Source organism: Priapulus caudatus, unplaced genomic scaffold (genome assembly GCF_000485595.1).
Source record: "Priapulus caudatus unplaced genomic scaffold, Priapulus_caudatus-5.0.1 Scaffold234, whole genome shotgun sequence".
NCBI classification, from domain to species: Eukaryota; Metazoa; Priapulida; class Priapulimorpha; order Priapulimorphida; family Priapulidae; genus Priapulus; species Priapulus caudatus.
Genome location: NW_014577295.1, coordinates 296,278 through 311,139, shown reverse-complemented (window position 1 = coordinate 311,139; position 14,862 = coordinate 296,278). Strand labels below are relative to the sequence as shown.

Below are 14,862 nucleotides of genomic sequence, written 5' to 3'. Positions count from 1 at the left end.
CTTCTCCACCAGCTTCTCCCTTCTCCCTTCCCTCCTCACACAGCTCCCCTCTCCCTCGCTTCCTCCCCTTTCCTCCTTCCTACCAACAGCTTCATCCCCCCTCCTCTCCTTCTCACCAGCTTCTCTCCCTCCTCCACCCACCTTCCCCATCCTCCTTCTTCGCCAGCTTCTCCCTCCTTTCTCCACCACACTTCTCCCTTCTCCCTTCTCCTCTTCTCCACCAGGCTTCTCCCTCCTCCCTCACCAGCTTCTCCCCTCCTCCTTCTCCACTGCATTCTCCTTCTCCCTCCTCTTTCCACCAGCTTTCTTCCCCCTCCTCCTTCTCAACCACTTCTCTTCTTCTTAGCGGTTCACACGTACCGCTAAAACGCAGTTTCGAACGCGTTATCTTTACGGACTCCACGTACGAAACGAGTATAGCGTGACCTTGAGTTAAAACCAGCGCTTCACACGTAGTTTTGGATGTACGTACGTCGCGGTTATAGCTGGCGCATAGGAGCGAAAGGGAAACGATAGATTACGCAAATCCGGTTATACGTTATCGTGCTTTTTTGCCTATACTCCTTTCTCTTTCTGTGTCCCAATCTCTGTGTGTTTGCGCAGCCTGCCCTCTCTTCTCATCTCTCTTCTTCTCTCTCTCTCTCTCTCTCTCTCTCTCTCTCCCTGATTCTATGCGTTCTCCCCCCTCTCCGCATGTCTCTCTCCCTCTATGTGTCTCACCTCTCTCACTCCCTCTCGTCTATTCTATGCCGTTCCTGGCTGCTCTTCTTTCTTTCTCTCTCTCTCTCTCTCTCTCTCTCTCTCTCTCTCTCTCTCTTCGTCTCTCTGCTCTCTCTTCTCTCCCTCTCTCCAGTTCTCTCTCTCCCCCACAAAGCCGTGACAGCGCTATACGCGCTATAGCTATAAGCCGTTCTTCACACGTCCGCTAGTACGGTATTAGCTTACGCGAGTACGTAGGAAACGCACTCTTTTGTCAGGATTAGTGATACGCGTTTACGAAACTGAGTTGAGCCATATACCTCGTGTCGTTCAGACGGGAAATTTATCCGAGTAACGTACGAACTCTGTTTCGTATGCGGGGGTACGAACCGTGCATTTTGCTACGTGTGACGCAGCTAGTTTAAACACCCGCTGTACTGAGATTACCCTCTGATTACCCCTGCTGCATTAATTGGACTAATTACTGCGATACTTGAAACTTGAAAACTGAAACTGATAACTGGTAAACTGAAACAGTGGGTGCTCGCTTTCAAGCTCTGTATTGCGCGACACTGCACGCGCGTCGGCACTCATGAGCATAGTCTTATATATAGACTCCCTGCGTTGCCGTGCTCTCTGTCTCGCTCACACGTCTGCCCGCGCAGTAGTTACCGCGCGCAGTGCTCCATGCAGTGGTCGCTTACCATTAATTACTGCATGCGTTCGTGATAGGCATTGTGCTTTCGTAATATATACACGCCAGTGCATAATTTTTGAGCCCCATTAACAAAATAGACATAAGAGGCAAGTGTCAAGTAATTTATTTCTTGTTATACCACCGTATCGTAAAATATCGATATCCGGAAGTGTATCGCGATATATCGAGTTTCAAATATATTTGCAATATACCGATATACCGGTATATCGTTACACCCCTAGTATATATCCTTAATGTGTAACACTTCCGTGTACATAAAGAATACATACCATACAGACAGAGCATTTAAAAGACAGTGCTGCTTGCGCTGATGCTTTCTGATCTTTCAGGCCACCTTTCTTCCCCTTGCCTTGTTTTTCTGCATTCTTCTGTTGTGACTGGATCTTCTGTTGACCACGTGCCATCGTTCCTGTAGTGGATACATAAACACTCAACTTTACACTCGAGACACATAATAATTGCCAGCCCTGGAAAGCACACAATTCTCCTAAACTGAGCATAGCCATACTTTCCAATAACCTTTAATTCCATATGAAAAACTGTTACAATTCATCTTTTCACCATTACACGGAAAGTGAGTCTTGTTTCTTATAATTTAAAAACACCAAGACTAAACAGCTTTCCCCACCACATACTGAATTTGAAGATTTAACATATTATAAATACTCATTACTGGCTCAACGACTGCACAATATTCAATAATCATAATGCAACATGTGTTGTGCTACCAATGCCCTGAACCTGGTGATGTAGGCTGGTGGTACTGGTACTAGTGGTAGGTGCTATGGCCGACTGTTCACTTTGTAATTTGTAGCTAAACTTACATCTTCGCTGGTGACTTTCAACCCATCAATCATTAAAATCTGGGGTCCTATAGCAAGGGTCGAAATTAGATTTTTATTATGGTATCCATTCGGGATACCAGGTATTGAAATCTGGTATCCCCCAGCAAAGATCTGGTATCCCATTTTTTGGATAGTAATTTCAACAATGTTGGTATACAAAATCTTGAAATATGCATTAATAGCATTTGAAAATTATTATTATGTAATGTAATTATTATATAAAAACATGAAAACAGATTCACAGATATGCACAGACAAGTACACTACAGACGTATTGTCTAGACGCATTGTCTGGTTCGGTGAATACAATGCAGAGATGCCAACACATATTTGAAGCAATCTGTAGTTTCTGGCCATCAAATTAGTAGTTCGGGGGTCACGTACGTAGTGACCCGAGTTTGCTAGGGGGCTCCCCGAAAAAAATTTTGATTCTGAGATGCAATTTCCTGCATTCTGAGGGTCAAAAATGACAATAAATAGACAAAAAATGACAATAATTGACCAATAATTGATTTTTTTCGATCACAGTGAAATTCGTAGTTTGATACAAACTGGTCGTAGTGGTGCAAAAGGAATAGAAATTCGTATAAAATACGGATAAATCGTAGTGGTTGGCATCTTTGTACAATGTATACACAACACATTTATGATAAACATCGGCCACGCTTACGCTTGCGCTTGCAAATATGCTCAACAACCACTATCCCGATTTTGACGATTTTTTTTTTACTATCCCGGCAGGATACTAAGCATTGAAATCTGGTATCCAACACAAGAATCTACTATCCCGCAGATATCGGGATACAGCTAATTTCGACCCCTGTATAATAGGATTCGACCCTAATCCTAACCTAACCTTGGCTTAGACTGCTCAGCAGCAGCTTGTGCACGGCATTGCCATAGCTCTAGTACTATAGCCCGCGTACAGTTGCCGCAGCGCTCTAGAACATTCTATTACAAATGCTCGGGACCAACTTATTCACGGTTACTCGCGGCTATAAAACTTCTGTGGTAGGCAATTAATGTCTCTTATCCAAAGTGAATATGTCTTAAGTTATATCAGCTACTAAAATTTAACCTCTAACTACTGTTGAAATGGTCTACTTGCGGTATTTCTTCTGAACGAACATTATTTACGAACTTCAAACGGCCATTTTTGGTGGCTCTGCACCAGCACCAGTCAGCGGGAACTATGTATTTCCGCACGTGGAGGGGTGGGCGGGTTGTGTTGGTGCGAGTTTGCCCACGCATTACAAAAATGGTTGGAAGCTAAACCGACCAGGCTCTCCAGCTGTTACACGTCGTAGGAGCCTGACACCGTCGAACCGAAATACCTAGTTGCTTGAAAACAAACTCCGAATTTCGTAAAATTTCGTAAATAAAACAATCGTATTACCACATTTGACCCTCACCTGTTACATGTTGCAACTATCGCTACACTTCTTAATTACTATTTACTTCGAAATACACGTTAAAATAAGATAATTCCGAACAGCTTTACTTTTAAACGTTGTCAAACGCCATACTGCATTTACTGGATGTTCTTATGTCTCTGTTTGTACTACTGCCATGCGCGAAAACTATTATTTACTGAATGAATTTCAGATTTTTCGCTATGTATGATGGGATATCTATGGGAAAATGGCGACTTTGTTCGGAGTTTTATCTTATCAATTCTAATAATTGCTCGCTGACACGTAAACATACTCATTGATAGCGCACATACGGTATAATAAATCGAGGCGTGGAAGTACAGAGAAGCGGTTAGAATCATAAAAAGTTAGATAATTTTACGTTTAATAGCAGCGCACGTCATGCCGAACGCGATTCTATTGCGCCGGCTTGTGACCCTCTCGCCAACGTAGTGTTAAGCGAGAAGGGAACTTGTAGCTAGTTGGAAGCATGGTTATCGCGCCAACACAACCCGCCCACCCCTCCACGTGCGGAAATACATACTTATACTACATAGTGATAGCAGTGCTCGAAATAAGCGTTGTCCGGTTGTCCGAGACAACCAGAATTTGCGCCGGACAACCTAACCAGTCTGAGACATTGTCCGGTGGACAATCCCGCCAGAAACACTATCTCCTAACCTAACACCGACCTAAACCGACGTCGGCTATCTATAATACGCGTGGTACGCACAATTAATCTAATGGTGTATAACTTATTTGCTTCAATATTTTCGCATCTTGAACGACAATCAAGTCCCAAGCACCTGTGTGTAGGCATAGCTGGCACAATAATGTTCAGTTCACATACTTACAAATCCCGACGTGTTTTCTAGCATCATCAGAATTTTTATCCGTGAATGATAAATCGTGAATAATATAAAAATATGGGACAGTGCTTGCTATTTCCGTAACACTGGTATATTGTCAAGTTTTCTGAATTTATAAAGGTGAACTCGATTGGAACCAAGCAACAACAATTTTAAATTTTCCTGGGGAAGGACCCCCATGACCCAACTCCCCCCTAGCCTGTTTTTTCGCTCCTTTCTTGAATCCTAAACCCGCCCGCATCGAACAATTAACATATACTGGGAGGCAGAGACAATGAACAAAAAATGTCGCGCCTTTGTCGCATGGATTGCTAGAGACTAAAGGTAGAGGAGCCGTAGGGTGTGGAAGAGGGAGGGCAGAGGAGCCATGAAAAATATTAAGTCATCCACGGCATTTTGCGCAGTTCGGCTGTTTTGGTCCGCCGCCTTGCTTAAAAAAATCTCTGGGCTACGGGCCGGACTGTTTTTGGGTGTTTTCTCGATTCATGATTATTATGCTGATTGTAAAATGAGCGAGTTTGTGGATCAAATTTTTGTTGGGAGAGAACCAGAAATTGTGTGCGGACAACCCGATTTGATGTCCGGCGGTTGTCGCGAGGACACCACAATTATTTTCTTATTTCGTAAGCAGCTGGATAGTACATAGTACCTGCTGATTGGCATTGGATAAGTTGGTCCCGAGCATTCGTAATAGAAATTAGAGAATGTTCTATGGCCCTGCGGCAACTGTACGTGGGCTATATCACTAGAGCTAGGCATTGCCATTTGGCATTGGCGCTAGCCACAAGTTCCCATCTCGCTTAACACTACGTGGCGTGTCCTACGACGTGTAACACTAACAGTCGGAAAGCCTGGTGGTTTACATTGGCCCAGTCACTGACACCAATTCAGAGTGAATAGTACGCATTTGCATCCTTCTCCTAAAACAATAAATCATGCGTTAGGCCCCCTATATTAAATAAGTCACAGTGACGCACTATTTACCTCTGATCTTTTAAATATGTATGAACAGTGATACTAATCAAATACTATGTGAAATTCCAGAAATCTACAGCCTACAGGTCTCCTGTCCAAAACTCGCTGCCTATGGCGGAAATCATTTGCAATTTCATAGACGGGTACTCTGTTCCTTACAAATTATATACGACCCGTGAAATATTCGCAGTGAAGCAGAAATGAAAATGGATGGAGCCAGACTACTCGGATTTCCTTATTCAGGTGCAGTGCCACCTATGGTGTACTTTTACTAATACTGCTCTTTTGTTTCCACGGTTCCGAAGTGAGGTAGTGTATTCTGAGGATTTCCCAATGAAATTCTCTGATTTTTCACAGTTGTAGTTTGTTTTATTTAGAGATAATATAAATACTACTAGGCATAATCATGTACACACTAACCGTGTTGTTTTTATTTATCTGGGTTATCAACTTTTAAATGTATTTACGAATTTGTTGAGGTCGTGATATCAACAGTCAAACAGTCATCGAAAGGCGAAACGACGTGCGTGGAACTCCTCGTTAAAACGTCATTTAAAATCTGTCTTGTGTGACCTGTTAGAGAAACATCCAATTAAAAATTGTTTCAATTTTTGGGTATTGTTGAGAGTGTGGTTAAATAGCAGCAAACCCAATTAAGTTTGTAAACGTTTGTTCGATGTAATTATGTTCTAACACTTACCGTATTTTCGTTGATAATTCTAGTCTTTAAACCAGCTACTGGAAATCCTTACACACGAAGATGGGTAGGGAAGACAGGTCTGCGTGGAAAGCAAGCTATTTCCTAAAAATTATTGTAAGTGGTGGTGAACACTGTACACTTGTATTTAAAGTAACCTACGAATTAGACCGAATAATTCTGTCCCATATAACCTTTTTTTATATTTTTGTGACGGTTATTGGGACAAAACGGGTTCATTGAAATTTTGTGAGATCGCATACAAAATGCATGCGCTGCGAATGCGGCCCGTACGCCGCTATTGGCGCGGAAAAAAACCTACCGTTCCCTTCTACATGGCTTTACCTTGCTACTGATATGTGTATACATTCACTTTAATCATTATTCACTTCTTAAAAAATTATTTTCCAGAAACCCCGCTTCATTCCACTTTAGTAAATCACATTCGCCATTTACAAACAATCAGACCAATCAGAGCGAGTCTTACAATAGCCTGGTTCTCGCTTGTATCTGTGGTGCTGCAGGAGGGCTGATAGACTCGCTCTGATTGGTCTGATTGTTTGTAAATGGTGAACGTGATTCACTAAAGTGGAATGAAGCGGGGTTTCTGAAAAACAATCTTTTAAGAAGTGAATAACGATTGAAGTGAATGTATACATATCAGTAGCAAGGTAAGGCCATGTAGAAGGGAATGGTAGGTTTCTTTTCGCGCCAATAGCGGCGTACATTCGCAGCGCATGCATTTTGCATGCGATCTCACAAAATTTCAATGAACCCCGTTCTGTCCCAATAACCCTCACCAAAATATAAAAAAGGTTATATGGGACAGAATTATTCGGTCTACCTACGAATATGCATGTCTAGAACCACGCCGGTTGTATAAATGTCGCAGAGAAAGTGCTGCTGGTAAAAAGCGAGTATTTTTGCTGTGTATTACTAGTATAGCTTATAAGTTTGATTCAGTGAGGTCGCTTTAGCACCCTGGGTCTAATTTGACTAAGGATTACACTAGAGATTGTGTGGTGTGCATTGCGCAAAATTTAATCGGCCGAATGTAATGTGGCACCACTAGTTGCCATAACCGATTGTAGTATTTCTTCTCCCCAGTCCTTGGTACCCCCATGCATAGATCAATGCTGCCGCATATCCGCAAAGTTACAAGTGCCTAGAATCTTGAAGTATATACAGTTTACATTGCTTCTAGATATCTAACTGAATAAAAAATAGTCCACTTTCTACGTAAAAAAAAGTGACAAATTCAGTTAACAGCTTTGATTACGTGCGTGTCAGGTGTCACTGGTCATGCCCACGATAATCCCTGCGACATATGAACTTATTGTTAGGCCGACCTAAAAATTACCTTCCCGACTTCACATTTCGGAGTGATAAAATGTGCGACTGCGGTCACTTTTAGAGGGTTTCAAGAAAAAATAAAATTCAAAGAGACCGCCTGCCGATCATACATATTCAAATATCCCACTCTTGTCATTTTATTTACCTAAGGAGAGTTCCAAAATATTTATAAACATAACTTCGTTGGCGAGAAGTGAAACAGTTCCTACCTACGTTTCCTAGAATCCTACAACGTGAAACAGTCGTATAGAGCCTGGGCCGGCTACTTCATAAACAGAGCCTGGAGGTCGTATGGCGCGGCGGCCGGCTTTGATGTACGCGATCGATCGCGTACTATATAGTATACGCATTCTATCGTGCTATACGCGGCCGCAGAGCCGTTTACACTTCGGTTACTCGCTCGTTCAAAGGGACGATTAGTCGAGCTCCGTTTTTGGAGCGATTCCTAACACTACTATCCAGTACACGACAAGAATACCAGTACACGACACCAGTACACAACTGGTGTTCACATTTTGAAAACAATGTCATGACTTGCAGCAATGGTACATGCAACTGCAAGTCATTTGCATCTCGTGGCTCCTGCATTTCAAGCTGTATATATTTAACTTGTGGGAAAAAAAATTATATTTCTGCCTACCCATGTTTTTACAGGAAAAAAAGTATTTAAAAAAATGTTATACCTACCTACCCTAATTTTCACAATCCATGTGACCCGAACCAAAGGTATTTTTTTGTTTGGCCTTATGCGGGCATAAAAACACTGGGCTATGGTATATGCTGCCGCAATCGATTTCTTAGACTCACGAGGTTTTGTTTGTGTGGCGAATCATGCGTTGAGCGTGTTCATGCCCTCGGTTCTAGACGTTTTGGATACCTCGTCTACGTTCAGTATTAGAATGCGCTCCCGTTTACAATTCTGTCTAAACTGCCGTTGCGATAACCGTAATATTTCAGCGTAATATGAGGGGAAAAATTGCAGGTCAGGAGGACCGGCAGTTTCGTAGAGATGGTGGCCTCGAGCCTCCGGGTCGGCACTAATTTTGAACGCTGTCAATAAAGTGTAGTTTCTTGATGGAAGAACAGTGATTTTCGTCAGCGAGGCGGTGTTTTTGGATAAATTTCTGCGTGGCGGTGTTTTTGGATAAATTTCTGCTTGGCAGCTAAGGTTTGAGCGAGGTGGCCGCCTTGCTCGTGTCAATGCAGGGGAAACACTGAAGTATGTTAATTCAATTTTTGAGTGTATACCTAATGCCAAGAATAATCACTTAAAGACATTGTTTTTTTTAGCAACTTTTGGATGAATATCCAAAATGTTTCATTGTGGGAGCAGACAATGTCGGCTCCAAGCAAATGCAGAACATCCGCATTTCCCTTCGAGGAACAGGAGGTGCGTGTGGTCATGCTTGTCTGTTTGTATGGGTGCTTGGGCATTTCTTTTCTATGTGAACAAAAGCGTGTGCGTTTAAGCCACCCGGGCTTGCTCTGCATCATTTGCCGGGCTACCCCGATGTTGTATCAAATTCTGTCGTCGTTGTGGAGAAAATAACGAACAAAACATTTCGTCATCGTTTTTAAAGTTCATTCATCGCGCGACTATCTGTATGGAGGCGTAGTTTGGTGAAGTTAATATGTTTTAATTATTGTAGTGGTTCTCATGGGGAAAAACACCATGATGCGTAAGGCTATTCGCGGTCACATGGAAAACAACCCGCACTTGGAGAAGTAAGTACTCTGAAGTTACTGCTGTCAGTATATCAGAACAAGACGATCCATTTATAAACTGGTTTTGTAGATGCATTTTTACGGTTATATGTTTTGGTAAGGGTTGATTAGGTGATTTTTTGCATAAATCGTCACTTTAAAGTTTTATGTGTGCTTGGTCGGAGTGCTGTCGCACTAAGTGTAATTGCACATAATTTTTTGTTAATGTTTATGTAGGCTGCTTCCTCACATCAAGGGAAATGTTGGTTTTGTGTTCACCAAGGAAGATCTGGTGGAGGTCCGAGACAAAATCCTGACCAATAAGGTGCATTGAGCAGCAATTAACTTGGTGGGGGCAGTAAATTTTTTACATGTTTGACAAATTTCTTGTTTTTTGTCTTAGTGCATTCCATTGAAATGATGTGACCTTTCTTTCACTTGGTTTGAAATATGTCGTATAGCAATGAGTGATAATGCTGCATGTTTGGTTCATAGGTGGCAGCACCAGCAAAGGCTGGAGTGCTTGCACCGATAGATGTATCGGTTCCACCACAGGGAACAGGTCTTGGTCCTGAGAAGACTTCGTTCTTCCAGGCTCTGGCCATTCCAACCAAAATCACCAGGGGTACCATTGAAATCTTGGTGAGTCAACATTTGCTTGTGATTAATATTGCAGAGCGGTTGTATGTGGTGAAGGAACGTTTATAAGCTCATCAATGAATGCTGTGTGTAATGATGAAAGCCTTAAGTTGCTAGTGGGCCTGTTTTTAAGGTACCAGAGCCAGAAATGGCTGAACCCACTGGTGCTGACAGTTTCGACCACTAAGATCAAAACTTGCTACATGGGCTGTCTGAACACATTTATTGTTTTCACACCCTACTGTGTTGCATAGGTATGCAGGTCATGGTTCGTACAGGTCCTTGGGCCCATTGTCAGAAGCAAAATAAATTAGTCTTAACATTAGTTTTAACATCAACTTTTTCTTTCAGGCGGGACCTCAATACACTGCTTATCAGAAACTTGCAACTCAATATATGTTTCTGGCAATAGTCTATGAGATAATAATAAAAAAGAAGACTGGTTTTGTTTCTGCCAGTGGGCCCTGGATTACCTGCAAAGTCCTGCAAGTTTATTAAACGTGCATTTTCCTGGTATTGAATGTCTTAGGAAATTGCTTATGGCCCTAGAAATTACGCATCTATTATATCCATATTTTCCTAATGATAATAGCAAGTTTAGCATACTTGGGATACTCTCATGCTTACCGTCCGAGAGGCCATAACACTTGCTTGAGGCAAAAGTTTGTTCATTAATTGTTAATACAAAGTCCAGAGATTGTATAAATCTGCATGAAATATCGGGGTTCTGGAAATTTAATTATGATGGAGAGATAATAGTGCTGCCTGTTCTAGTCAATAAAGTATTATTAGCTCGTCTGACATAGTCAGATGCAGCTTGTAAAATCGCATGAGCGTGCGTGCGTGCCGGCCGTGTGTCCGCACTAGTTGGGGTCACATCTAAACGGCTCGACGTTACAGGTCACGTATTCGGGACGTGGGGGTGGGGGGGGTATCGAAACGAAGTTGGGCCTCGATGTCGAAGCTGGGGGCAAAGTCATAGTGCGTGGTAATTGTAATAAAGGGGAACATTCCTCCCTTATTAAGGGTATAGGGAGGAAATGCAGACTTTGCGGCACAAATCTAACGGCTCGTTAATAAGTCGCGGTATAGAGCCTGGTAGGAAAAGCATCACTGCTGCTAAATTGGACGGTCACAGTGTCAAAGTCAATGTGACAGGGGATATTTTTAGACAATTTCTGAGACAGTCCTGACGGAGCGACTCTGAAAAACTTTTTGTGTTCACGCGGTGACCATACCATTTTATGGCTTATATGAAGGACCATTTTAAAATGTACTTTCCGTCTGACATGCGAAGATGTAATGTCGGATAACCTTTGACCCTCGAAGAGAGGTTAAACAGGCGATTTGTGAATCGTGTAGACAAGGGACTGAAATGCTTTCCTGATTGTGAGTGTGAGGACTACAGTTGCATAGTTCATTGCAAAGGAATATGTTCTGCGCTGAACAACGTTTACGCTCCTTAAATCTAGTTATTTTTTTAAAGCAGTCTTGTAATTAAGCAACCCTGTATTGGCACATTAACGAACCACTGAATGCTTGCGTGGTAGCAAAAAAATTGGGGCATCCCATTACGCGCATATGCATGGGGAGGTGAATGACGCCTTTATTCTAATCATAATTAGTGCCTTGCAACTTCAAATGGCGATGTGTTAACTCACAGGCTGAGCGAATTCTCGCCGCCTGATATATTACTTGGATTTCAGCACTCAATGGAGATGAGGTTATCACGCACGAAGGTGATGCACATCTTGATTTATTAGGATGGACACTTGCTCGCGCCATCTCGAGGCAAACTGTTTTTGCTGATTTAGAGCCTCCGCACCGCCCGCGCCCCCCACTCTCCCCACCATCCACCACTACGTCGCGCTCGTGCACAGTATCCTATGATAACATGGTTAATATAGCGAAAGGCAGAATTAAAGTTACACAGCTTGTATCTTTATTTACTTGTACTACCGTATAGCAAACCTAGCTATCTAGATTTAGTATCTGTATTAAGTAGTATCTAGATATAGTATATGCTTCTGAGCGGCGAACGTGGGTGGATGGGCAGCGGGCTCTCATTCGTTTGCCAGATGAGTTAGCAGTCATGAACGCCTGTCCGTGCAAGTGAGCCTGCCGCTCTGCGGCACTTTGTTATAACATTAACTGTGTTAAAGAAAAATGTCATTTCTGTTAAAACAGAGCGATGTTCACCTGATCAAGAAAGATAGCAAGGTCGGTGCATCTGAAGCAACTCTGCTTACTATGTTGGGAATCATGCCCTTCCACTACGGGCTACACATCAAGCAAGGTGTGTACAGCAAACACATTTCTCATAGACAGTGTGACAGTACGAACTCTGTGGGTCGTGTGACGTGAAAGCACATCGTGATGAAAGTCTTGTTATGTGAGTGGAGCTGCCATTAAGGTACCAGAGCCAGAAATGGCTGAACCCACCGGTGCTGGCAGCGGCTGCCCGGAACAGAACTCGCCTACCCAGGCTGTCTGAATGTGCCTAGATACAGTCAACTTTTCTAAATGTAAAATTCTAATGTTTTATTTGTGTAAATGTCCTAAACCTGTAAACACTTATTACTTTAGTGTACGACTCTGGTACCGTCTTTGAGCCGGAAATACTTGACATCACACCAGAAGACTTGCGTGTTCGTTTCCTGTCGGTAAGTCTATTGCATATTACGTGTTTATTTCACATTGAACTAATCCAGTTTGTTCTGCAGCGCATATATTTTATACCAGAATAAAAAGTTTTGTCTAGAGAACATTTTTGGAGAATATTCTGTAGGTTTTGCATTTGCTTTTGCAATTCCCAAGATCGAATTTGAATCCATCTGTATTTTCTCAACAGGGAGTGCTGAACGTTGCATCAGTGTCTTTGCAAATTGGCTACCCTACGCTGGCGTCTGTCCCCCATTCTATCGCCAACGGTTTCAAGAATCTGCTGGCTGTTGCTGTCGCAACAGATGTCAACTTTGCAGAGGCAACAATGGTAAGAGGGTCAATACGTGTCCACATTTTGTTCATGCCAACCAAACAATAATAGCTTTTGTTCTCATTAAATAAGTTCATTCGGTTGGTAGATAATAGATCTATCTTGGTTAATTTTTACTCAACCGTGTTGATTCAAAACGTACTGCTGACGCTTCAAGCTTTTGTTCTGTTTTGACAAGCATAGGTGCTTCCATGCTTACCCCCTTAAAAAGCCAATGTTTATACTTATGGCATGTAAGAAGCAGGGGAATTTTTTTTTAAATAAATACTTTATTTTCACGGGAGCTCTTTTTCAAAAGTCTGTGGGAAAAATGGCTCTCGTCTAAAATTTTACTGGAGCTATTTTGAGCCTCACGGGAGCAGTGTGTATTCCGCTCATCGCTCCCGTGTATTTTTTACCTTGGTAAGAAGATTCTAGTTGTTTGTGTCGCATTTAAAAAATACCGTACTTGTGTCTGCAGATAAAGGAACTGCTCAGCGACCCGTCCAAGTTGGCTGCGTTCGCTGCTGCTGCCGCACCAGCAGCCGCTGCAGGTGGCACCACTGCTGCCGCCGAAGAGGCAAAGGAAGCGCCGGCGGCGGAGTCTGAGGAGTCTGACGATGACATGGGATTCGGTCTGTTTGACTAATACTAGATCGTCTAATAAATGAACAATCTGTGAATGAAAAATCTGCGCTTTTGGTCTCGAAGAATTTTGCATTCCATGCGTATGCGACAAATGTTTCGTTTAAATGTGCTGATTTAGTTAGTTGTTGCCAGCAACACATTAGCTTGCTTTGTAGTGTGAAGAAACAATACAACAGACAGGTATTTATCTTTCATTTTATTTAAATGAAATAACAAAATATAAAACACATACTCCCACCTACTCAAATAGTTGTAGGCTTGACATGAAGGGGAAACTACTTTCTATATTTGTGGAATACTAAGAGTAGAACATTTATTATTAAGATAACACACCATCTATTTACTATATCTTACAAAGCAACACTACAATTCAAAGAACCTAAATATCTAGGTATTAATGTTGTTTGTACTTATGCATAACGACAGCAATATGTAATACAGTAGCCACGACATATTCATACACATAGTGTCCATAATTAATTCTGTGGCTAGATGGTGAAGGCTAGTAAGTGAGAATACAGTAGGTGGGATCCATGACCTAAGTAAAGATGTGACAACACAACGGGCCCATGATATATAGAAGTGTTGCCTTTTCGCCCTGTGTATTTGGTCAAAGTTGTAATGCTAGGTGTACCTCTTATTATAAACATATTAATGAGCAATAATTACACCACTGCTGTCAGTGCCAAGCCCAGCCAAGTTTACTTATCTATCATACACCTATAATTATATTTTGTAGCCACTCGCCACTTGAGCTTGAGTATAGCTCTGACTGCGTTATTATAATGTTGGAAGTATCGTACAAATCTATATATACATACTGCACTGTACATATATTGGCCTTTCATGTCGAACTCTAGCTGCCTTCTGGCCTTCCTATTGAAAGGTCTTTCCATAACTCATGCGAGATGCTATGGTGCACGACAGCATTAACACAGATTTCGATAGAAACTAAAACAGCACACGGTTTGTGTCGCCCACCCGGCGACGTTTGTCAGAATTCCCCGGTCTCGTCAGGTCTGTGTGGAATCCGTAAAATTGAGAGCACGCGAATTGTTGCAATCTACGCCGCTCTCGGTCAAATCAAGAGAGCGGTTTCTACTTCGCCTGTCTGTTCGTTGGTCCGTCCGTCGACAAGAGAGCGGTTTCTACTTCGTCCATCGACAAGAGCGGTCTCTGCGTCGTCTGTCGACAAGAGAGCGGTTTCTACTTCGCCTGTCTGTTCGTTGGTCCGTCCGTCGACAAGAGAGCGGTTTCTACTTCGCCTGTCTGTTCGTTGGTCCGTCCGTCGACAAGAGCGGTTTCTACTTCGCCTGTCTGTTCGTTCGT

At 42.5% G+C, this 14,862-nt stretch overlaps 1 protein-coding gene across 1 annotated transcript; it reads left to right on the top strand.

Annotated features, from left to right (window-relative positions):
* Window positions 1–5,758: 5,758 nt before the first annotated feature.
* LOC106807785 (60S acidic ribosomal protein P0-like) lies at window positions 5,759–13,575 on the top strand. Its single transcript, XM_014810233.1, has 10 exons — window positions 5,759–5,827; window positions 6,242–6,332; window positions 8,859–8,958; window positions 9,218–9,293; window positions 9,510–9,597; window positions 9,768–9,914; window positions 12,099–12,207; window positions 12,498–12,574; window positions 12,763–12,903; window positions 13,367–13,575. Exons 2-10 carry the CDS (start codon window positions 6,279–6,281, stop codon window positions 13,532–13,534), a joined length of 960 nt encoding a protein of 319 aa, XP_014665719.1. The 5' UTR covers window positions 5,759–5,827; window positions 6,242–6,278; the 3' UTR covers window positions 13,535–13,575.
* Window positions 13,576–14,862: the final 1,287 nt, after the last annotated feature.

What these genes read in the sequence shown, in the direction of transcription:
- LOC106807785 (XM_014810233.1), top strand. Translation starts at nt 6,279, where the DNA reads ATGGGTAGGGAAGACAGGTCTGCGTGGAAAGCAAGCTATTTCCTAAAA. An exon ending in AACAACCCGCACTTGGAGAA is followed by an intron (nt 9,294 to 9,509) that starts GTAAGTACTCTG and finishes ATGTTTATGTAG; the next exon opens with GCTGCTTCCTCACATCAAGG. An exon ending in TGCGTGTTCGTTTCCTGTCG is followed by an intron (nt 12,575 to 12,762) that starts GTAAGTCTATTG and finishes TTTTCTCAACAG; the next exon opens with GGAGTGCTGAACGTTGCATC.